Below are 24037 nucleotides of genomic sequence, written 5' to 3' on the forward strand. Positions count from 1 at the left end.
AGAATAGAACAGAACAGAATAGAACAGAACATCAATAATTAGAAAAAATCTGTTTCACATTAGATTTTCTACAACCTCAGACTGGTAAAGACTTGATGCAAAAGTATGGTATCGTCTCAGATCACTTTAATCAAAATTCACTGAAAGGTAATGAAAGTGATGCAAAAAAAATATCAACATATTAAACCAATGCAAAAAATTATTTTCTTTCATATATTCCTGCATCACTCAGAGAGAAGCATTAAACCCATTGGATCTTTTCTGTCCATTATTATTCATTACTGTCCGTTATTGTGCTCCACCTGTAAGCACAGACAGCTTCATTAGGCTCTGCGTGCTGGCCATGCAATGGCCTGCAAAGGCCCTATTGTATCTGCTGTGTTTATTAATATTTTGAACATTCCTTCACATTTTTAACGGGCTGAAAATGCGTAAAAAGTCTGTTTTGTTTTTTGCCAAAATCACGTGGCGGTAAAAAATGCCATATTATTTTATAGGTTTTGTAAACAAACCTTCAAATATGGCTAAGTAGTGTTCCCTAAAGACCATTACTTTTTCTAAGAGGAACATTTTCAGTCTAATCTTAAATGTAGAGACTGTGTCAGCCTCTTTAATATTAGCTGGAAGCTGATTCCACAAGACAGAAGCTTGGTAACTAAAGGCTCTAGCTCCTACTGTACTTTTAGAGACCCTGGGAACTACCAGTAGACCTGCATTCTGATAGCAAAGTGTTCTGTTAGGAAGGTGCGTCATCAGAGCATCTTTGAAATCAGACGGGCTCATACAGATAGGGTTACAGATAAGGAGGAGAAGGAAGTCAGTTATGGGAGTTTTTATGGCTCAGGACATAGGTCAAGGTTGAATACCATTTTCTCTAAAGACTTACAACAGGACAATTAGTGACAAAAAGCCACAACATAAGTATGGGAGAAGAGGTTATGAGTAATTATGATGAATCCACAGCCTTCCTGGGTAACTGGGGCCGTTTCCAGCAGATTGTGTTCTTTCTACTTTGCGCCAGCACCATCCCCAATGGAAGTGGAGTTTTGTCTGTTGTCTTTGTGGCTGCCACTCCCAGACACCACTGTTGGATTCCGGAAGTCAACCTGACTGCAGACTGGCTCAGTGCTATAATCCCAGTAAAGGTAAGCATGTAACCTAGTGCAGTGGCAGCTGCTCGTGTTTCAGAGAGAGGAAGCTCATTGTCGGCTTATATCAAAAAAATTGTCAAGTTATTTAAACATAAATTTGGCCCTCCGTTCCATTAGCATTGTCTGCCATCATGTGCACCTTGTTAGATAGCTAGTTCACTCCGACCTACCCAACAGTATGATGGATTTAACTATATACAAAATGATATTAAACTTGGGTGGTTAAATTATGTAACTGAAACAAGAAAATATTGAAATTATGTTAAATTGAAACAAGGAAGTACAATGAGTGTGTTTTATTTACAGTGCAAGAAATGAACAAGTAATTTCGTAGTGGTTTCTCTCTCGATTTCACAAGCAGAATGCACAACAGTATTAAACTGAACTCTGTCAAGAGAAGGAGTAGATCTCAAAATAGCTGTCAATCAAACGGGATTCAGCTTTTCGACTGATCCTCCAATCAGCACGTGGAAGCTCAGCATCCAGCCCAGCCAAGCTCCGCCCACAGCTCCATTCACCCCCAGAGACACTGAGCATCCAGGGGCGGGACAACATCGTGGCATTTATCCAATTACCGTCCAGTTTTGAGGCAATGAAAAAAACTGTTCCACTCAGTCCCATTGAAGTGCATGGACGCTGAGCATCTACGGGCAAATGCACTGACTATAGATCGTATGAGAAAACAGCGCAACGGGAATGTAAGAGAAGTGAACAACATCGAGTCCGCTGATTTGTGATAAAGCTGATTCTGAACGAAATCGTCTTTGAAATGAATGCTCCTTACAGGATCTTATAGTGGCACAATTAAGCAAACTACTTTGTTTCACTGTTAATTTGGTATCTTAATCAACATTAAAAACTAGCTAGAGAAAAAAAAGAGGAGGTAATTTACAGCATTTCCCCAATCAGCTGACACTCAAAAACTCTGACTTACCATCATCATATCATATGGTATAAAAAAGCACTGTGCATCATTTTATACAGTTTATATATTCACCGAATGATCCAATAGAACAGGCCGCCTGCTTGTGTGGGCCTAGGCTGTATGCCAAGTGTAGATATGGTGACAATAGGACATTACAGATAAAACTAAAATAAAATCACGTCAAGTGCTGCGCACACTGTTTCAGCTGACTATTACATAATGCTCTTGCACAATGTTTTTGTGTACTTTAAACATGACTGACCTGACTGAAGACTGGCTTAAAGCTATAATGTCAGTAAAGGCACATGTATTTGTATATATGTTGTATGTATTGTACACAGTATATTGAAAATTAGCAAAAATAAAAATGTATTTACACAGCAAAATTAGCTGGGAAAATAAATAAATGCAGTCATGCTATCCTTACATAAACCATTTGATCATTTTTGAGCTTACTGAGTTATACATTTATGGCTTAATTCAAACCATATTATTCCCTTTATAGCTTTAAATTTGTTGAATTTTCCCTTTGTCATATAGACAGATTTTATATCAAAAGAGTCACCACAAAATATCAGGGTGTTTAAGATTACATAGCCTGTTAGATCTAATGTGTTAACCCATAAAGACCCAAACATCCACTGTTGACCAAAGGCATCTACTGATTTTAACTGTTCATCCTCCAATTCTATCAATACTTATAAATAATTGGTGTAAAATGCAGTTTGTCATCTTTTCATGGTCATCAGATATGACCCATTTGGGTGTTCAGAGGCTCCGTAGTGAACGTGGAAACACTGTCATCTTCTACAACATTGATTCACCAGTAAAACCCATCAAGTTGGATCAATGACAGTGGATGGACACACTGGGTTTAAGTTCAGCTGATGATATATTTTACTGAAAAAGTCACCATTTCTTCATTTTTTTTGTTTTGATACAATAAGCTTTGAATTTACGGTGAGGTTTTATGAACATCTACATGATTAGTCAATTAAACATAGGAAAATAGATGATTTCCACTGGAAAAAATGCAAAATTCTGAGGATAATCTTTTAATAAATGGTGACAAATCCCTTAAGAAAGGTTAAATAGACAGAAAAATTCATTTGGCAGGGCTCAAAATTAACTTTTTGACCTAGGAGCACTGTGCTCCTAACCCTAAAAAGTTAGGAGCACAGGCTAAAATCTAGGCGCACCACTATTATATAAAAAATTTGGAGAACAAGCAAAACTCTTGGCCATACCAAGTAATATTCCTATATGTATTTAAGCAATGTTAACAACCTAGAATAAAGTATTTGAATAGAGTATGAAAGAAAAAGCTTACATTGACACAGGTGCAAAACAATTGTCAATGTGTGGTATATACTTTAGTTGGTTCTTGGAGAAGAAAGACGAATCACACCATTATTTGCAACAACCAACTTTTTTATTTCATGGCTTAAAGGCCCTTAGTCACTGTGGTCTACACCACGCCTGAAGTCAGGTCTCCTTGACCTGGTGCCCCTTAGTCACTGTGGTCTGCACCACGACGCCTGAAGTCAGGCCTCCTCGACCTGGTGCCAGAGTGTAGGTACTTCCTGACCGCTGGCAGTGCATCGAAGTCATGCAGTGTTGGACCATCCGCAGAGATGCGCACGCGAGGGGGCGGGGACTAGATTTTCCGCTTCAGTCAGCGGGGCGTGGAGCTTGTTTATTTTCAGCTGACGAGTTACTTCTGCAGCCATTATTCTAGGCGCACGTATTAATTTTCGCTCATTTTTTTATTGGCGCACCGTGCGATCGTAATCTCAAAAACAGTCGCACTACCGAAATTCTCAGGCGCATGCGACCGTAATTCAGTCGCAGTCACGAGCCCTGTTTGGTAACTGCCACAAAAGTCACACTGGGTCCTTATTGTAAATGGACTGTATACTGTGATGTAGTGGTCCCTAGAGAAATGAGTATACTCTCAATTGTTGCCTTTTTTTTTAAGTAGTCCAGAAAAAAAACCGTCCTGTTTTAGAAACAGTGACATCCCAGATAGCAATTACCTTTGGGCCGGATCCGCATGAAAGCCTTTACATCCGTTTCTAGCTCACATCCGTTTTCTGACTTTGGACCAAATCTGCATCGGATCCGTCTTCCAGCTCTCTCTAGCAGTTCTGGAGTTGTGCTGGCTTACGGATTCGGCCCAGAACAGTCTCCCATCACACAACCAAGACTGATTTTCAAAGTAGTAATACTGATCTGGACCAGAATCGTAATATGAATCTGGACCAACATGATTCTTGTGTATATTCTAGATGTGATTGAACGGAACTGGGCCAGAGCCGGACCATTAGAAGATCCGTTTGGCGGAGCAGTACCTGTTTTGGCCCGATGTGCATTTGGACACCAGGCCAGATCCACCAAACGGTTTCGGGCCGAATTGGGGTGCAATTCTGTACCAGATCTGTCCCAGTATCTCTTTGCCATCTGGGGAATCACAGTAAAACTTTAAAGCCCATGTTAGTTCAATATGTAAAGTGTTCAGATGCACATCTGTGGCCACTGCGCCTCATTTGACTTTTACACATAATTTTTAAAGGCTCTGCTGACTATTGAAATGAAATATTCTATTAAGATGAAAAGCACAAAGGCTAAAAGTATTATATTTTCCTCTGTCGGACTGGGGTGGGGGTGGTCAGCGAACGGACGGGGGGGGCGTCACCCCCGCCATCATCATCATCATTAGCTGGATCTGATGTATCTGTTTGAGCCGCTCCAACCCGACCCCAAATAAAGTGACATTTTCTTAACCCACCCCAGCCCCACCCACGGGTCCCACGGGTTACCCCCATTAATGATCTGGGATCTGTGATCACTGATGATCAATAATGACAATCGCGGCCATGTCCCCAAATCGCTTTATCCCTTGGAAGTAACTCAATGGAAATGTGACATTCCTGCCAGTCCGCTGAAATGCCGTTTGACGGAACTCAGCCGAAAGCGCCGAAACTGTGTAAGAGCGGGCTTTGGTTCCGTCTCAGGACAGGTACACGGACCTGGCCCGCATCAGTGTTACAGGTTTAATGGAATGGAACAAGTAAAAAAAAAATCAGGGGGGTGTATGTCCTCTGATATGTCTGAACCTTTTGGAATTAATAATAGTAAATAAATACATTTAAATATAAAAAGTGTCATAACTGAATAATTAATTATAAGTAATCATATTTTTGAATAAAGGAATGAGAAAAAAAAAAAAATCTATTTGTTGTTTCATTAAGTCTACCCCATTCAGTGAAGTTGGCTGGTCCAGTTAGTCCAGCTCCACTGTCATCCGGATGCAGATGTATGGACACACTCCACATTACAGGTGAGTACTCTGATTTTTTGTTCTGATTTGCAGTATTTGGTTCAAAGTATGTCAAACTAGTATGATGATTGGTGTAACAGTTTTTCCAAACAGAACTCTGTTCACCTCAGTCAGTTGTTTGTCTGTTTTAGTAGAACAGTCGGTTGTTACAATCTGGAAAGGGGAAAGCTGCCGTGACTGTGTCTGATGAAAAAGAATGATTAAATAATGTAAACAAATTGAATAATGATTGAAAATAAAAATTATAATAATGTGGTGTAGTGAGTTTTGAGGCGCATATGGATGCCAAATGCTAGTTAAGAGGTGAACGTCAGTCACACATTACACGGTAATGTAGTGACCAAACTATTAGCATCCGTTATATTAGCTAACATGCTATGCTAAGCTATATGATGGTCATATAACAGGCTGCAGACGAACAGTCTAAAACTGTGAAAGTAAAAAAAAAAAAGCTTAAGGTGGATTAATGTCTGAAAACTATGATCAATCGTCACCAAATTTTGTGTGAACATATCTAATCATGTCAACTCTCACCTCTCCTAAAATCAAAACGAAAACCCTAATATTATGGATGTTGTCATGATAAGCTTTATCAGGTGCACATTAGAGAAAAAGCTTAATGTAGTTTCATGTCAGAAAACAGCAGCAGATCAACAGATTAGAGATGGATTTGTTCTTATTCTATTTTATTTTTAAAGGTTACTTATCATTACCATTTATTAGATGGATTTTTCATTTTTCATATTTTAGAGACACACACACACACACACAAACACACACACAGAGACAAACAGACAGACAATTTATTAAATAAATTTGTTGATGATTGATCGCAGTTTTTGGACATTAAGGGCCGGATCTACGAAGATCATAATTTGCGTTTAGTAATTTGCTTGCACAATTTTGTGTGTGGGGCTGGACCGCGGTTTGTGGGTGATTTACAAAGATTGCGCAAATAACAACAGGTGCAAAGTCTTGCAGACCGCCCTATTTAAATGAGGGTTTTGTGTACGCTACTGGAGACAATACACTGTAGAAACTGCTGTGGGATACAGCAGCACTAATGGTAACAGTGCGCTGAATGATCCAGATGCATGGAAATGTAACGTTGGAGGAGTCTAGTCATAGAAGGTATTGCATGACTCATTCATTCACTCATTTTTCATTTTAAAGGTGTGTGTGTGTGGGGGGGTTTGGATTGAATATACTGTATTTACATTTTCTCCTCCCAGCACATGCACAATTGCGTGTCAACGCCCCATATTACATATTAATTCAATCTGTTCTGTCATTTATGCGCTCTTCCCACTGTCACATACTCACAGGCAGCTATGGGCTTACCTGAAAAATTATTTGAAAAAATATTCACTCTGTGTCTATTTTACATTATAGGTACTGTGAGAAAATGCAGCTCCACCAGATCCGCCACCAGTGGAGTCAGCAGCTGTAAGATGGTTTGGATGGAGCGGACGTCAGGAGAGGGAGAGAGGCGTCAACGCTGAGCCAGGCATTAAGTTTTGGTTTTCGGGCTTTTCCAGTCAGTTTGACAGTCAGTTCAGTTTTTGTCGCAATTTACTGTGTTCTATCAGTTGTTTAAATTTTTTCATACATGTGTTTGTTAATATGGCCTAGCGTTAAATAAAACTGTTTCATCTATATGCACTGGTTCTTGATTGGAGATCTAGTTGTACAGACAAACACGACTCAGACTAAAAAGTAAGCCATGTTAAACAGATACATAGACTACATCCTTGATTCAGCTTCAAACATTCATTTGCATGTAGATATTTTTGGTCTTAATTTTTCCACAGTCAGGTATTAGCCCCTGCAAATTCATGACCTGTCTAGACTGGTCTGATCTTGGTATTTTACATATAGCCTAAACAACGACTACAGCATTAGGCCAGTTAATGATGATAGTTATAGTAATAATAACAACAACAAAAGCAATAATAATGCCATACATAATTCAGAGAGCAAAGAGATGCTGGTGTAAGCAATGTTTCTGTGCTGCCGATTTATAGAATGATTTATTCATGCTGACTGACAGGATGTAAAACGGAGTGCTTTTATTGTGAAGGCAGGAAGTGTGTTTTGTGTGTAAAAACGCAGGTTCATGCTGATGTTGAAGACAGTGCTGTGAAGAAATAAAGTGCCTCCAAAGTTAAAACTGTCATCCTTTTTACACATCATGCCGTCAGGACTCATCTTCCACACGCTCGGTTACACTGGGACGGATCTGGAACAGAATCGCACCCCGACACGGCCCGAAACCGTTTGGCGGACCTGGCCCGGTGTCCAAACACACATCGGGACAAAACAGGTATTGCTCCGCAAAACAGATCTTCTACAGGGCTAACGGGTCTGGCACCAGTCTGGCAAACGGGTCTGAAACGCATCTGGAATGCGGGAGACTCCGGCACAACGGAGCTGGGCCAGAGTCGGGCCGCTTCTGTACAAGATCCGTTTCGCGGAGCCGTACCAGTTTTGGCCCGATGTGCGTTTGGACACTGGGCCAGATCCGCCAAACGGTTTCGGGCCGACTCGGTCAGCGATTCTGTTCCAGATCCGGCCCAGTGTCTCTTTGCTATCTGGGATGTAAGACTACTCTATTTAGTTTACTGAAATATCTATTAGTAGTATTTTCTCACAATTATAAAATTATCATGACTTGATCAGGAGCAATTTGTAGGTTTTACTGGTCACACAAGCTGCATGAATGTAAATGTATCCAACATGCGGCAAACATAGGATAATGTTAGCCTTTTATAACGTTAGCCTTTCATAACATTAGCCTTTCATAACATTAGCCTTTCGTAACATTAGCCTTTCGTAACATTAGCCTTTCGTAACGTTAGCCTACTCACATAGTTGAACTATTGGCAACAAAATCTCTTCTCTAAATGCGCAGTCATATGGTCTGTAGTTTAACAGTGACTCATTTGGAAACCACTTTAAAACTTACCTCAGAATTATGTACTCCATGACAGTAGGTTCTCTCAATACAAGTCATTCACATGAAATATGTTTGTTCTGCCTCGGTCCTTCATATTTCCCATAATCTCGTATCTTTCGACAAGATGTGCAGTGACCTGTCAATCAACTGGGGTGGCACTGGCATCTGAGGTGTCCAATCAGGTTCCAGAGGTGGCTGGCGCTAGTTAGCAATATTTTCCTCGGAATGACCCGCCCTACTCTACCTCTGATTGGCTCATCAGTCCTCATGCTTAAAGTTAACCAATCGAATTAGTGAAGACACTGAGTACTAGCCAATTACAGGTAAAATAGGGCGGGTCATGGCTTCACCGTCCTAGGAGAAAAAATGAGCAAGTTTGGAAAATGAGTAAAATTGAAGGTCATGGGATGACCTGACCTGCTCTACCAACTGAGCTACAGTTGCCCATGGGTTATGGACGCTTATGGGTTAATTGTGTCACATACTGAGCTGATCGTCATGATATTGTAATGATGTCTTTGTCATCTTATATAAATATTAACCCTTTCATGCATCGTGGTCACTACAGTGGACAGTTATTCAAAGCTGTTGTCTTGAATATTCATAGGTTTTGTTGTTTTAGTTCCATATCAGCCAACACAGTGGACACTTATGCATCATCCCATACAGTGCGATTCATGTCATTACTGTAACTATGCTGTTCTTGATAAACCTGACCTGCAGTGACATGTGTTAGTGTAAATCAACAAACAAAACAGGTTTTTTTTGCATAGTATCTCCATGAAGTGAATGGTAACTAGTATTGGAGTATGATAATGTGGGAAAACATCTGATTAGCAGCAATAAAAAAATTTTGTTGTTGTTTTTTTGCATAGTTTTCCATATCACTTACTGATATTAGGTTTTAAATACATGTTTCTTTGCTTCAAAAATTAAATGCATGGTGTCCAGCTGAGTGGACCTTTTTGCAACTCCTTAAAAAAAACAAAAAAAACCCACTTGATTGCATTATTTTTTTCATGCCTAAAGAGGAATAAAAACACTTAGGAAAAATATCTTGACAAAGGCTCTCGTAATTCATGCATGAAAGGGTTAATGATGTTAATATTTGTGTCATTGTGTCTCAGGTAGTGAATGGAGAAGAGGAGCTGAGCAGATGCAGCAGATACAGGCTGGATGTGGTCAGAAACCTGTCTGCTCAGGGATACATCCCTGGCAGAGACGTCAACCTCCCTGATCTGGAGCAGGAGAGCTGTGTGGATGGATGGCTCTACAGCACAGACATCTACCAGTCCACCATAGTCTCTGAGGTGAGAGGGTGTTAGTGTCTGCATGTGCATGGAGTCGCTATAGCATCACATTTACTGACTTCTTTTTTGGTTTGTTTTGTGTGTTTTTTTGCTTTACAAGATGTCATGTGCTTATCTTTCCTCCAAACCTATATAATGAATGGACATTCCAGTTCGATCTGGTGTGCAGTCAACAGTGGAAGCAGCCACTGACTTCTTTACTTTACTTCCTTGGTGTTCTGGTTGGATCCTTCTTCTTTGGACAGCTTTCAGACAGGTGATAAGAATACACAGGTTTCATCTTTAACAAGTTTACATTTTAAGAAGTTACAGTGGCAGGGAAAAGTAATTGGACCGTTTGAAAAGTTGCAGTTTTATGCATAAATTAGTCATAAAATGGCATCTGACCTACATCTATGTCACAAGTACGGACAAAATCAATGTCCTTGACCTAATTACCTTAATTAATTACATTCACATAAAAATGTATTTTCCAAGAATATCCCACAAATGTGTTAAGGTAATGGTAAGGTACTAATAAGCGATAAGTATAGCTAATATATAATAGAGTTGTCATAAGTCTTGTGTGTTAATAAAGCCAAATAGATGTCGATAATAGCATGGTGAAATGTTTAATGTTACATTAACTGATGTCATTGGTAAACATTTGCTAAGCTTTTTTGTTTATTTAGTAATACTTAACAATGCATTCACCAGACATTATGTTTATGTTTATGTTTACGCATTTGGCAGACGCTTTTTTCCAAAGCGACTTACAAGGGAAAACCACTTAAATCACTCAATCAATCAAATTTTATTTATATAGCGCCAGATCACAAAAAAAGTTATCTCTTGACATTTTATATATAGAGTTGGTCAAAACCAGACTCTAAGTCAATTTACAGAAACCCAACAGAATCCTTCAGGAGCAAACACTTGTGACTGGTGACAGTGGCGAGGAAAAACTTCCCTTTAACAGGCAGAAACCTCGAGCAGACCCAGACTCCTGGAGGATGGCCGTCTGCCTTGACCAGTTGGGGTTAAAGAGAGAGGGTAGAGAAGGGGAAAAAGAGAGAGCGATAGAGATAGAGACTGGGGGAGAGGGGGAGAAGGGGGGAGTAGGGGGAGACACATGGAGGCGGTTGAGGATAAGTGAGTGGTGATGATGAGGGCAGGGAAGAGGCCGGACCACCGCAGCAGGTCCAGAGATAATCGTGAAAGAATCTGTGGTTATCCTGGGAAAAAACCTTATTAGAATATTTAAAATGGAATGTTTGAAAGTGCTAGGATAGGAGGTGCTCTCGGAAGAGCTGGGTCTTCAGGAGCTTCTTGAAGATAGGCAGGGATGACTCTGTTCTTGTAGCACTTGGTAGAGCGTTCCACCAACGTGGAACGACCCATGAAAAGAGCCTGGATTGTCTTGTACAAGGTCTGGGGACCACCAGACTACGTTCCCCAGACGAGCGGAGTGGTCGTGGGGCGACATAAGCTTTTATTAGTGCACCTAAGTAGACAGGAGCAGACCCACTGAGAATTTTGTAGGCTAGGATTAAAGATTTGAATTTGATGCGGGCAGCTATGGGTAGCCAGTGTAACTCAATGAGTAAGGGGGTGACATGTGCCCTTTTAGGCTGATTGAAGACCAGACGCGCTGCTGCATTCTGGACCATCTGTAGTGGTTTGACAACACAAGCTGGGAGGCCTGTTAGAAGAACATTGCAGTAGTCAAAACGGGAGATAACCATAGTCTGCACCAGGAGCTGGGTGGCCTGTTCAGTTAGGTATGGCCTGATCTTTCTTAGGTTGAACAGAGTGAAACGGCATGATCGGGTGACAGAGGCAACGTGATCCGTGAAGGTCAACTGATTATCAATCATGACTCCCAAGTTACGTACTACACTGGTAGGAGCCAGAGGTATGGAGTCAATAGTGATGGAGATGTCCTGCTGTATGGTTGGCTTAGCTGGGAAGACCAGCAGTTCAGTTTTGGACAGGTTCAGCTGAAGGTGATGGGCTTTCATCCATGCAGATATGTCAGAGAGACAATCTGAGATCCGCACTGAGACTGTGGAGTCATCAGGTGGGAATGACAGATAGAGCTGGGTATCATCAGCATAGCAATGATATGAGAAGCCGTGTGAGTGGATGATCTGACTGAGTGAGGTGGTGTATATGGCAAAAAGGAGGGGGCCCAACACAGAGCCTTGGGGGACCCCCGTGGTGAGGCGGTGAACTGCTGATGTGTGCCCTAGCCAGGACACACTGAAGGACCGACCAGTAAGGTAAGATTGAAACCAGGAGTGTGCGTGGCCTGTGATGCCCATGTTCCAGAGTATGAATAACAGGATATCATGATTGACAGTGTCAAATGCTGCTGATAAGTCCAGTAGAATGAGTACTGAAGACTTGGCTGCTGCTCTAGCCTCTTTCAAGGCTTCTGTCACAGACAACAGAGCCGTTTCAGTGGAGTGGCCAATTTTGAAGCCAGATTGGTTGATGTCAAGGAGGTTATTTTGGGAGAGGAATTCTGTGACCTGTTTGAAAACCGCCCTTTCGATGATCTTAGAAAGGTATGGGAGGAGTGAGACTGGTCGATAATTCTCCACTTGAGTGGGGGTGAGGGAAGGTTTTTTGAGTAGTGGTGTTACCTGCGCTTGTTTAAATACTGTAGGAAACGTTCCTGAAGTCAGTGAAGCATTAATCACATGTGTGATTGGTGCTGTGATAGTAGGGGCAACAGACTGTAAGAGGTTGGATGGAATAGGGTCCAACAGGCATGTTGTAGGACGGCTAGAGGAAAGGAGTTTAGACACCTCGTTCTCTGTGAGGGGAGTAAATGAGGGGAATGACGCAGTTGGGCTTTTATCAGTTGAGTTAGTAGTAGCCATAGTCAGGGGAGAAGAAGCAGTGTGTGATGATGATGATGTTGAAGAAGGAGGCGTGCAGTCTATGGGTGGATCAGTGAACTGACTGCTGATAGTAGACACTTTATTTGTGAAAAATGAAGCAAAATTGTCTGCTGTCAGATTAGTAGTGGGCGGTGGAGGTGGAGGGTTGAGTAGTGTTTTAAAGGTTGAGAATAGTTTCTTGGTGTCGGTGGCAGAAAACATTAATTATGCACTGATTAAAAGTTGCTGAAAAAAACATGAGTTTGTAAATGTGTAGTAGGAAGTAATATGTATTTCTGGTAAAAGAGCAAATAGAAAAGGTTTAACAATAACAATTAAGTAGTAGGTATGTCAATAAAATTCATGATATGTGATGTTTTTCTAAACAATTCATACACTGCACAACATTCTTAAGGAGTCAAAAACTATTATCGAGTTTCCTCTATGTGCCTGTAACTAACATAATCTAACAATAAACACGTACATGATGCTAGAATTAACACTGACAGTCTTCTGCATTGTTTTATAGACTAACTACTACTCTTCTACAATACTACTAATACTATATAACATATTAACTAGCTCCTGTTTTAAGGAGCTATAAGATGTTAGTGACTTGGATATGCACATATGTAAAATTACTGGACATCCTACATGTATCTGAAACCTGAACAACTTTTTTTCTTAATCCTGCTTTTTTGATTTCTCAATAGGTTTGGAAGGAGGCCTGTTTTTTTCACAACCATGGCTCTCCAGACAATTTTTACTTTTTTCCAAGTCTTCTCCCCCTCGTGGACAGTGTTTGCCATCCTCATGTTCTTCAGCGGTTTGGGACAGATTGGCAACTACGTGGCTGCTTTTGTATTAGGTATCTGTAAAATCCCTATGTTGTAACAGAGGAGGTTGTGTTTTTACCAGCGTCTGTCTGTCTGTCTGTCCGTGTGCAATATAACTGAAAAAGTTATGGATGGATTTGGATGAAAATTTCAGGAAATGTTGATACTGGCACAAGGAACAAACGATTAAATTTTGGTGGTGATCGGGGGGGGGGCACTGATCTGCCTTGGCGGAGGTCTGCGCTTTCTGAGTGCTTTTCTAGTGTTTTATATGCATTTGATTATAAGATATTAGAATTGAAAAAATTATAGCAATGTAAAATAACTTCAACATGTTTTTCACTCTTTGTTCATGCTCATATCTTTATTTCTTTATTTCACTTTTGTTATTTATTAATTTACTTTATTATTTTATTATTATTATCATTAACTAGTCAATAAAATCTCTTATCTATTCTGCAGGAACTGAAGTCTTGAGTGGCAATGTACGGGTCCTGTTCTCAACACTTGGCGTGTGTCTGTGTTTTGCAATTGGCTACATGGTGCTCCCACTGTTGGCGTATTTTTTAAGGGACTGGAGACCTCTTCTGTTGACTATCTCACTGGCTGGCCTTCTTTACATCCCCCTCTGGTGGTATGTTTTACTTCCTACAAGAAAGCCTCACATTGCATTACAACAGAAACAATGATGGCAGACTTTCACTACAGCATTTACATTGTAGACAGTCGAGCCAAAAAAATAAGAGAAATTTTAAAAACATTTCAAAAAAAGATGCCATCTGGATTTAAGTAAATAGTTCAGATCCTTCCATTGGATAATTACTGCAGTGATTAATATGTTTCAGCTACAACAGAGTGTTGAACGCATCATGGTGAGAAAACAGAGGGATGACGTGATTACCCATCATGCTTAGTGCCTACAATACAAGCCTGTGGGGGCAGTGTTATGGTCTGGGTTTACTTCAGTTGGTCAGGTTTAGATTCAGTTATGTGTCTATAAAATGAGGTCAGCCAAACCTGAATATACTGAATGACCAGGTCTGATCATCAGTGTTTTTTTTGTTTTTTTTTCTCTGACACAAACGTATTCCATGATGACAATACTAGGTTTCAGTTTGTTAAAGATTTTCAGGAGAATGAGACATCATTGTCACACATGGATTGGCCACCACAGAGTCCAGACCTGAACCCCACTGAGAGTCTTTGGGATGTGCTGAAGAAGATTTTATGGTGCCATGACAAAAGCATCCCATACTCAAAGCTAGACGGTGGTCCAATGACATATTCTGAGTGCACAAATAAATGTTAATAATAGCACGGTGAAATGATTAATGTTCCATTAGCTGATGTCATTGTTAAAGCTTTGCTAAACTTTTTTGTTTCTTTGTTACCTCGCCTCCCAAAGGGAAGACAAGGGGAATTGTTTGTTTCTTTGTTTGTTTTATAGTTAATACTATCGCAGCAAAATTATAGCTTGCATTTATACCAGATTGGGCTTATAGATTGCGAGTGACCCAAAGTAGATGTGATTACATTTTGGGAAAAGTAGGTAAAAGTTCAAATTTTTATGAATTTTTTAAATCTTTTTTTTGGCACATATATAGAGACAATTGATATGCTGACATCGCCACAAGCACAGACATGATGGCATCAGCTGGATCGATGCTAAAATAAGCCACAATACATGTGATGGGCGGGGTTTGTTGTGTCTGGCACCACTTGTTTAGTAATACTTTGTAATGCATTCATCATGAAGTTAATTATTCACTGATTAAAAGCTGCAAAAAACAGTTTTCTAAGTAAATGTGAAGCTATATGCACTATGTATTTCTAGGAATAGAGCAAAAATATAAGGTTAACAATGAAGTAATAGGCATGTTAGTAAAATTCACAATAAACACATATGATGCCATAATTAACACTTACAACACGTGTTTGGGATGAGCTGGAGATTTTATCCAGAAGTTCAATGGTGCCATGACAAACACATCCCATAATCAAAGCCAGAGGTGGTCAAACAAAATATTCTAAATGGCTTCTTATTCTTTTCTTTTTTTTTTTTCCGAAAGGCTGTTAGTTTGTCTATAAAACTTCTTGTAGTCACTCTTAAATTTAGTTGAAATGGAGTCCACCAACATTTACACATATCCAGTTTCCAGTAGAGACTCCAACACAAACTTCATTACATAAACATGTCCACATGTTGTGTGCTGAAATGTTCCTTCCAGTAAGTGTCATGTATGACGCAGGTTGATCCCAGAGTCTCCTCGATGGCTGCTCTCACAGGGACAAGTGGACGAAGCTGAGGCCATAGTGAGGAAGGCTGCTCACCAGAACAAAGTGGAGGCTCCACAGGTCATCTTTGAAGATTACAGTGTAAGCTGACTTAGCACTAAGAACACAATAAAAAAGACTGGATAGCCTCACTCTTCTAGTGCTGATGTCAGCTCAGCTCACCATGAGTCGACACAGCGTTTTTGTTTTTTTTTGCATTTTCATTATGTTTACGCATTTGGCAGACGCTTTTTCCAAAGCGACTTACAGGGGAAAACCAATTAAATCACTCAATCAATCAAATTTTATTTATATAGCGCCAGATCACAAGAAAGTTATCTCTTGACATTTTATATATAGAGTTGGTCAAAACCAGACTCTAAGTCAATTCTACAGAAACCCAACAGAATCCTCCAGGAGCAAACACTTGTGACTGGTGACAGTGGCGAGGAAAAACTTCCCTTTAACAGGCAGAAACCTCGAGCAGACCCAGACTCCTGGAGGATGGCCGTCTGCCTTGACCAGTTGGGGTTAAAGAGAGAGAGTAGAGAAGGGGAAAAAGAGAGAGCGATAGAGATAGGGACTGGGGGAGAGGGGGAGAAGGGGGGAGTAGGGGGAGACACATGGAGGCGGTTGAGGATAAGTGAGTGGTGATGATGAGGGCAGGGAAGAGGCCGGACCACCGCAGCAGGTCCAGAGATAATCGTGAAAGAATCTGTGGTTGTCCTGGGAAAAACCTTATTAGAATATTTAAAATGGAATGTTTGAAAGTGCTAGGACAGGAGGTGCTCTCGGAAGAGCTGGGTCTTCAGGAGCTTCTTGAAGATAGGCAGGGATGACTCTGTTCTTGTAGCACTTGGTAGAGCGTTCCACCAACGTGGAACGACCCATGAAAAGAGCCTGGATTGTCTTGTACAAGGTCTGGGGACCACCACACTACGTTCCCCAGACGAGCGGAGTGGTCGTGGGGCGACATAAGCTTTTATTAGTGCACCTAAGTAGACAGGAGCAGACCCACGGAGAATTTTGTAGGCTAGGATTAAACATTTGAATTTGATGCGGGCAGCTATGGGTAGCCAGTGTAACTCAATGAGTAAGGGGGTGACATGTGCCCTTTTAGGCTGATTGAAGACCAGACGCGCTGCTGCATTCTGGACCATCTGTAGTGGTTTGACAACACAAGCTGGGAGGCCCGTTAGAAGAGCATTGCAGTAGTCAAGACGGGAGATAACCATAGTCTGCACCAGGAGCTGGGTGGCCTGTTCGGTTAGGTATGGCCTGATCTTTCTTAGGTTGAACAGAGTGAAACGGCATGATCGGGTGACAGAGGCAACGTGATCCGTGAAGGTCAACTGATTATCAATCATGACTCCCAAGTTACGTACTACACTGGTAGGAGCCAGAGGTATGGAGTCAATAGTGATGGAGATGTCCAGCTGTATGGTTGGCTTAGCTGGGAAGACCAGCAGTTCAGTTTTGGACAGGTTCAGCTGAAGGTGATGGGCTTTCATCCATGCAGATATGTCAGAGAGACAATCTGAGATCCGCACTGAGACTGTGGAGTCATCAGGTGGGAATGACAGATAGAGCTGGGTATCATCAGCATAGCAATGATATGAGAAGCCGTGTGAGTGGATGATCTGACCGAGTGAGGTGGTGTATATGGCAAAAAGGAGGGGGCCCAACACAGAGCCTTGGGGGACCCCCGTGGTGAGGCGGTGAACTGCTGATGTGTGCCCTAGCCAGGACACACTGAAGGACCGACCAGTAAGGTAAGATTGAAACCAGGAGTGTGCGTGGCCTGTGATGCCCATGTTCCAGAGTATGGATAACAGGATATCATGATTGACAGTGTCAAATGCTGCTGATAAGTCCAGTAGAATGAGTACTGAAGACTTGGCTGCTGCTCTAGCCTCTTTCAAGGCTTCTGTCACAGACAACAGAGCCGTTTCAGTGGAGTGGCCGATTTTGAAGCCAGATTGGTTGATGTCCAGGAGGTTATTTTGGGAGAGGAATTCTGTGACCTGTTTGAAAACAGCCCTTTCGATGATCTTAGAAAGGTATGGGAGGAGTGAGACTGGTCGATAATTCTCCACTTGAGTGGGGGTGAGGGAAGGTTTTTTGAGTAGTGGTGTTACCTGCGCTTGTTTAAATACTGTAGGAAATGTTCCTGAAGTCAGTGAAGCATTAATCACATGTGTGATTGGTGCTGTGATAGTAGGGGCAACAGACTGTAAGAGGTTGGATGGAATAGGGTCCAACAAGCATGTTGTAGGACGGCTAGAGGAAAGGAGTTTAGACACCTCGTTCTCTGTGAGGGGAGTAAATGAGGGGAATGACGCAGTTGGGCTTTTATCAGTTGAGTTAGTAGTAGCCATAGTCAGGGGAGAGGAAGCAGTGTGTGATGATGATGATGTTGAAGAAGGAGGCGTGCAGTCTATGGGTGGATCAGTGAACTGACTGCTGATAGTAGACACTTTATTTGTGAAAAATGAAGCAAAATTGTCTGCTGTCAGATTAGTAGTGGGCGGTGGAGGTGGAGGGTTGAGTAGTGTTTTAAAGGTTGAGAATAGTTTCTTGGTGTCGGTGGCAGAATGAATTTTGTTATTATAGTAAGCCTTCTTCGCAGCAGTGACACTGGATGAGAAGGATACCAATAGTGACTGGAATGTGATCAGGTCAGAAGAGCTTTTTGTTTTGTGCCATTTTCTCTCTGCGGCTCTGAGGTTGGTACGCAGCGACCGGAGGTTATCATTGAGCCATGGGTGGGACTGGGAGGATCGAGCGGGTCTAGTAGATAGAGGGCACAGATTATCCAGACAGGAGCTAAGTGTAGAGCACAGAGACTCAGTGGCATCATTAACCTCTAAGGAGGAAAAAGTGCTGGGGGGAGGGAGAGCGGAGGCTACGACAGTGGAGAAGTGGGTGGGGGACAAATTGCGGAGGTTGCGGCGGAAAGAGACCATGGGGGAGGGAGCAGAGTGTTTTTCAGGGAGAGACACACTGAACTGAATGAAATAGTGGTCAGACAGGTGTAAAGGTGTGACTGTGAGGGCATCTGTGATGCAGTTTCGGGTGAAAATGAGATCGAGCTCTTTACCAGCTTTGTGGGTTGGAGGACTGCAAACCCGCTGTAGCTCAAAAGAGAGTATTAGTGACATGAAATCTGAGAAGCTGGGATTGTCTAAGTGGATGTTCATGTCACTGAGGACTAGCATGGGGCAGTCATGCTCTGGGATGGAGGAAAGCAGAGTGTCAAGCTCATCAGGAAAATCACCCAGTTGCCCTGGTGGACGATAAATGACAATTATGTAAAGTTTGACTGGTGCTGTCACTAGGATGGCATGGTATTCAAAGGAGTTGTATTTGACTGAAGGTAGGAGTTGATTGTGTTTCCATTTGTTGGAAATTAACAGACCCACACCACCTCCTCGTCCAGATGGACGAGAGGTATGAGAGAATGTGTGGCTGATAGAAAGTGCGGCTGGGGTTGCATTGTTTTCAGGCGTAATCCAGGTTTCAGTGAGAGCCAGGATGTCCAGTGTGTGATGGTTGGCATAGGCAGCAATAAAATCTGCTTTGTTCATTATATGAGGTATCATCAGATACTGTTTCTAGTTGAACTGCTGCTGAGGTGTCAGAGTATTACAAATGTGATGATAAACCAGATCACCGGTTGGTCGATCCTGAATCATCATATCATCAATATATATGTGTGTCACTAAGTCACGAGTCAGGAAAATCTAAAAAAAATACCCACCATCCAAAGACATGCACTGATAGGTTAATTGGTTAATCTAAATTGCCCAAAGGTGCTAATGTGAGAGCAATTGTCTGTACATGTCAGCCCTGCGATGAACTGGCGACATGTCCAGGGCGTACCCCGCCTTTGCCCATAAATAACTGGGATAGGCTCCAGTGACCCCTGTAACCCTAGTGAGGATGAAGTGGGTTCAGAAAATTAATGAATAAAAGAATATCAAACAAATTTCTGAGTACAATCTATTTTGATAAATAAATCACCAATTTGAAATCTAAAGAATTATATTATTGCCTGAAAAAAACCTGATACCGTCAGTGGAGAAGTGGCAAAATTATAAATATTCAAGGAAGAAAGAGTGGTCTTGCATATAATAGTTTGTTTTAAATATATTATGTTGACTTGTTGACTTGAATCAATGGACCCTGAAACTTTGTGTTAAATAAAACAAGTTACCAATATTGAGTTACCAACTCCAAAACCTGAATTTAAGACCTTAAAGACCTTTGTGTAAACTCAACAAACTAACTTCAGTCCTGTTCTTGCACGACTTAAACTGAATGTTCACTACAAAAGTTTTGGTTTTCTATTTCACAGGTTGATGACAAAAAGACTCAAAAAGAGAGACGCTACACCGTCATTGATCTAATTCAGACCCCAAATATCAGAGCCATGACACTCATTCTCTGTCTGGCTTGGTGAGTGTCTGTTTTCAGTATCACACTTTTTGCACCTACTTTACAGGACTTTGAATTCAGTAATAAACACTCATATATCCACTGTAATACAACATATCAGGTATACATACAGAATTTATGTTGTGGATGATTTTAACTTGCATGTGGACAATCAGACTCCTTTGCCCTGGACTTTATAGATGGTAACCAACCCAAAACATTACGTTAACCCAACATAACGTCTTATCAATATCACATCAGTCAGAGATGTAGGCATTTCTGATTGTATTTATCCATAAACTCCAGACCTATCAGCAAGTTCTAATTAACTTCTTAAGTGACAAATCTTACAGATTCTTGCATGATATTCCTGCAGATACACTGCTTTCAAGTGATTTTAGTGAAAATAATATATACCAAAAACATTACCTTCAGAGCTGATTTTAAAATTCTTTTATTGGTTTATAAATCTCTCAATGGTCTTGGTCCTTTATCACATGCATTTTAGCCTATGAAACTTCTAGAAACTTTCAGGTCTTCTGGAAGAGCCTTTTTAATAATCAATTCTTACAGTCAGAACCAAAACCAGCACCGAGGCATCAGTCCATGTCACCAATACAGCCTTCCTGATGACCTGGAGGCAGCAGATTTGTGCTTTTTGTGTTTAAAAAAAAAAAAAAAAAAAAAAGTAGTGAAAAAGTAGTATATTTAAATGTCTAAATGAATGCGTGATTGACTGACTGATAACCTGTATCTGTTTCTACTTCAGGTTCACCTTGGCTACTGGTTACTTTGGTCTGTCCCTGAACACATCAAAACTCGCTGCTGACCCATATCTAAGTGCATTCATTTCAGCAGCAGTAGAGATACCAGCATACATCTGTAGCTGGCTTGTTCTGAAGTACCTCCCTCGGCGACTGTCTGCCAGTTGTACACTGGGCCTGGGGGGGGTGGCGCTGTACCTCATTCAGGTGATCCCTAAATGTAAGTAGTCAGAATCAGACAGCAGCTGTTCTGAGAGGCTCAGGTTTAATCACATCATTCTGTGGGTTCTTGGGTTGCAATACTTCCAGTTGGTGTTTTTTTTCTGCTTTCATGTCCCGTATTGCATAAACTGTATGAATATTACTCAGAATACTTACAGACTTATAATAACTGCAGATTTATTTACTTTTCCAACAGTGGTATCCTGACATAACTGTAAAGTTGTGTAATGACAGAAATACTTCAGTTCTATTATAGTTAATATAATTCTGTATCTGTTAAAGCTGTCCAGTAGGTGACAGTCCTACACTGTGTATGTTGTTTTGGTCCCTGCCCTGTAAACAGTGGACATCATATGACTAACATAAGAAGAAGTTTGCTGTATTGCAAATATGAGGCAACAGTAGCTTGTAAATGAAGTTCACTATGTAAATGTTGCTAAATGTTTTGTTCCCAAACAAACGTGATGTCATGGACAGTCAGTTCTTTCATCCCACACCAACTATAGTAACAGAATCCCATGGTGTTACATGTAGTGACTGCTCTCAATTGTCATTGTTTCGACTTAAATGCGTTAACTTTTGTTTTCTGGTTTCCATCTGCTTTAGCGTTTCCACAGGTGTCAGCTGTACTGGAGATGTTGGGTAAATTTAGCTTTGCCACCAGTACGTCCATGATCTTCGCCTACACAGCAGAAATTTACCCAACTGTGCTCAGGAGCACAGCAACTGGAATATTCACTACATTTTCCAGATTGGGAAGTTGCATTGCACCTTATTTGTTACAACTGAGTGAGTTTAGTACCTGCCATTCTGTATCATACATGACAGACACATCTGTACGTAGCCTGTCTGTCATTTTCATCCGGTCCCACCTTTCCACAGGTGTGTACTTTAAGTACCTGCCCTACATTATACTGGGGACTATGGCTGTTGTGTCTGCCATTGTCATTCACTTCCTTCCAGAGAGTTTTGGACGACCTTTACCTGAAACTATTGAACAGATGCATAAGTGGGAAAGGTGAGATGCTCAGAAATGAAACCACTGGTGACACTTTTTAACTGACCATAGTACAATGTATTTTAAGCTGGTAAGTAATTGTAAACTGATATTTTGATCACAGTTCATGGAGTTAATTTCCCACCAAGATGTAAGAAAAACAACAAAATGTGTTTGCACATTTTGTTTCTTGCATTAATTGGTTTGCAAAGATAAAACATGATGGAATGGACATGTTGTGTGCATGTTGGGCTATTCTAACAACATGAAATTCCTCTGATTACCACTTATCTTGGATGAATAAGGAAAAGTAAGGGATGCAAATTTACAAACTCAACTGTACTGGATAATGTATGTCCAATACAATTAAATGTGATGATTACCAGTAATAAGTGTTAAGGGCTAAAAGAGCCCAAAATATGTGGGTGACATTAATTGATCCTAATGTCTGAAGATAAACTTGAAAGGGGTGTATTATTTGGCAGAGTTCATTTTGGCAAAACTCTGAGAATACTAGTGCAAATGCTGTTCTTTAAATAGACTTACAGCAACTTTTGAAAAAAAAAATATTCAGCACAAATATTGTTAATGATTGTCCCAAAAAAGGATGTAAAAATCAAAATATGTTATGCATTAGAGAAATAGGTATGTTTTGTATTTGCAAACCATACAGTATGTGTTAGAGAATCATAGGGCTTTATGGAAAACTTAGAAATCAGCAACACATCCTTTCATCATTATCCTCATTTTGATTCTAAGTGAGGCTGCCTGTGATAGATATAATAAAGTTATCTGCGCTTCAAAACTAACAAGGCATTTAAATCGCTTATTTGCACTAAACTAAGTTTACCTTCTTTCTCTGTGACAGGATGAAATGTTCATGCATCACTCAAAGAGAAACATCAAAGCCAGTGGTTCTTCTGGAAACTCACCTCTGACTCTTAAACCAACTTTAATTACCAGTCGGTGTCCTGTTGCTGTATTATTATATAATGTCAAGCACATTTGACGTTAACTTTTGAAAAGTTACAAAAATTAAATTGCAAGTTATGTGCATTTCCATGAACTGGGTTAAGGCTAGTGCTGTAGGCTACATTACACATGGCTCTAATAAACAGAGTATAAGACACACAATGTTCTGTTTTCCATCTAAAATGACTGTAATGGATTTTTCTACTGATAAGACAGAGGAAAGCTTGAGTCTCAACAGTTCACATGATTTTCACACATTTATCAGAATATCTCCAAAGAAACTGATCAGTCAGCTGATCAATCATGTGTGAGGTTTTTTTGTTTGGTTTTTGCAAAAATTCATAAATTTTAAGGTGTGTCAAATTTGTACCTCTGTCTTGTGTGATTAACAAACAGAATCAGCTCCAATTTATATTTTCCTGAATCAAGGTTCTGTTTCTTTATTTTACTCATGACACATATATGGAATCATGTCTATAGTTTTCAGTGATAGCACAAACCAAACATATAAATGTATAATTATATTATGAAAATGTACAGAACAGGTACAAAAAGGCTGTAATTTCCTGTCAATCTGTTTTCAATATTTGTATTTTTCATCACTGAACAAATTCTTCGTATGAACTATACATGTAAACTAAGCAGTGACTTGTTTCATTTTTAGTGATATTTTATGTTCATGAATAGTTTACTTGTATGCTTTTAGTTTACCATTCAGGTACTGGCACTGATTTTACCTATTACCATATGAGGATTTTTTTGTTTGTTTTTTACCATTTACCATTTCAATGACTGATTGGACTTGTGAGACTCATAACAGTTCATAAAATCTGAACAAACTGACAAATGTAAAAAAAACAAAAAAAACAAAAAAAAAAAAAAGGAAAACTAACTGACTGAAGATAGCGTCAGAAGAAGAACCAAAAAAGGATAATAAACATCACACTGACTGTACTGAATTTTTTAAAGATACACAGGGGAAAGAA

The 24037-nt window shown here is 40.5% G+C and overlaps 1 protein-coding gene across 1 annotated transcript; it reads left to right on the plus strand.

Moving 5' to 3' along the window:
• The first annotated feature begins 938 nt into the window (after positions 1-938).
• Positions 939-23017, plus strand: LOC115432489 (solute carrier family 22 member 5-like). The gene is made up of 11 exons (XM_030153351.1): positions 939-1145; positions 9500-9682; positions 9835-9938; positions 13263-13417; positions 13848-14019; positions 15635-15761; positions 20017-20117; positions 20866-21080; positions 21689-21871; positions 21965-22100; positions 22948-23017. The coding sequence occupies exons 1-11, from the start codon at positions 939-941 to the stop codon at positions 23015-23017; spliced, it is 1653 nt and encodes a 550-aa protein (XP_030009211.1).
• The last annotated feature ends 1020 nt before the right edge of the window (positions 23018-24037 follow it).

This window comes from Sphaeramia orbicularis, chromosome 14, assembly GCF_902148855.1.
Source record: "Sphaeramia orbicularis chromosome 14, fSphaOr1.1, whole genome shotgun sequence".
In the NCBI taxonomy this organism is placed as follows: Eukaryota; Metazoa; Chordata; class Actinopteri; order Kurtiformes; family Apogonidae; genus Sphaeramia; species Sphaeramia orbicularis.

Excerpts from the sequence above, each read along its gene's own strand:
- LOC115432489 (XM_030153351.1), top strand. The coding sequence starts at position 939 with ATGAGTAATTATGATGAATCCACAGCCTTCCTGGGTAACTGGGGCCGT. Across the intron at positions 9,939-13,262 it reads TTTGGACAGCTTTCAGACAG|GTTTGGAAGGAGGCCTGTTT; the intron begins GTGATAAGAATA and ends ATTTCTCAATAG. Across the intron at positions 22,101-22,947 it reads CAGATGCATAAGTGGGAAAG|GATGAAATGTTCATGCATCA; the intron begins GTGAGATGCTCA and ends TCTCTGTGACAG.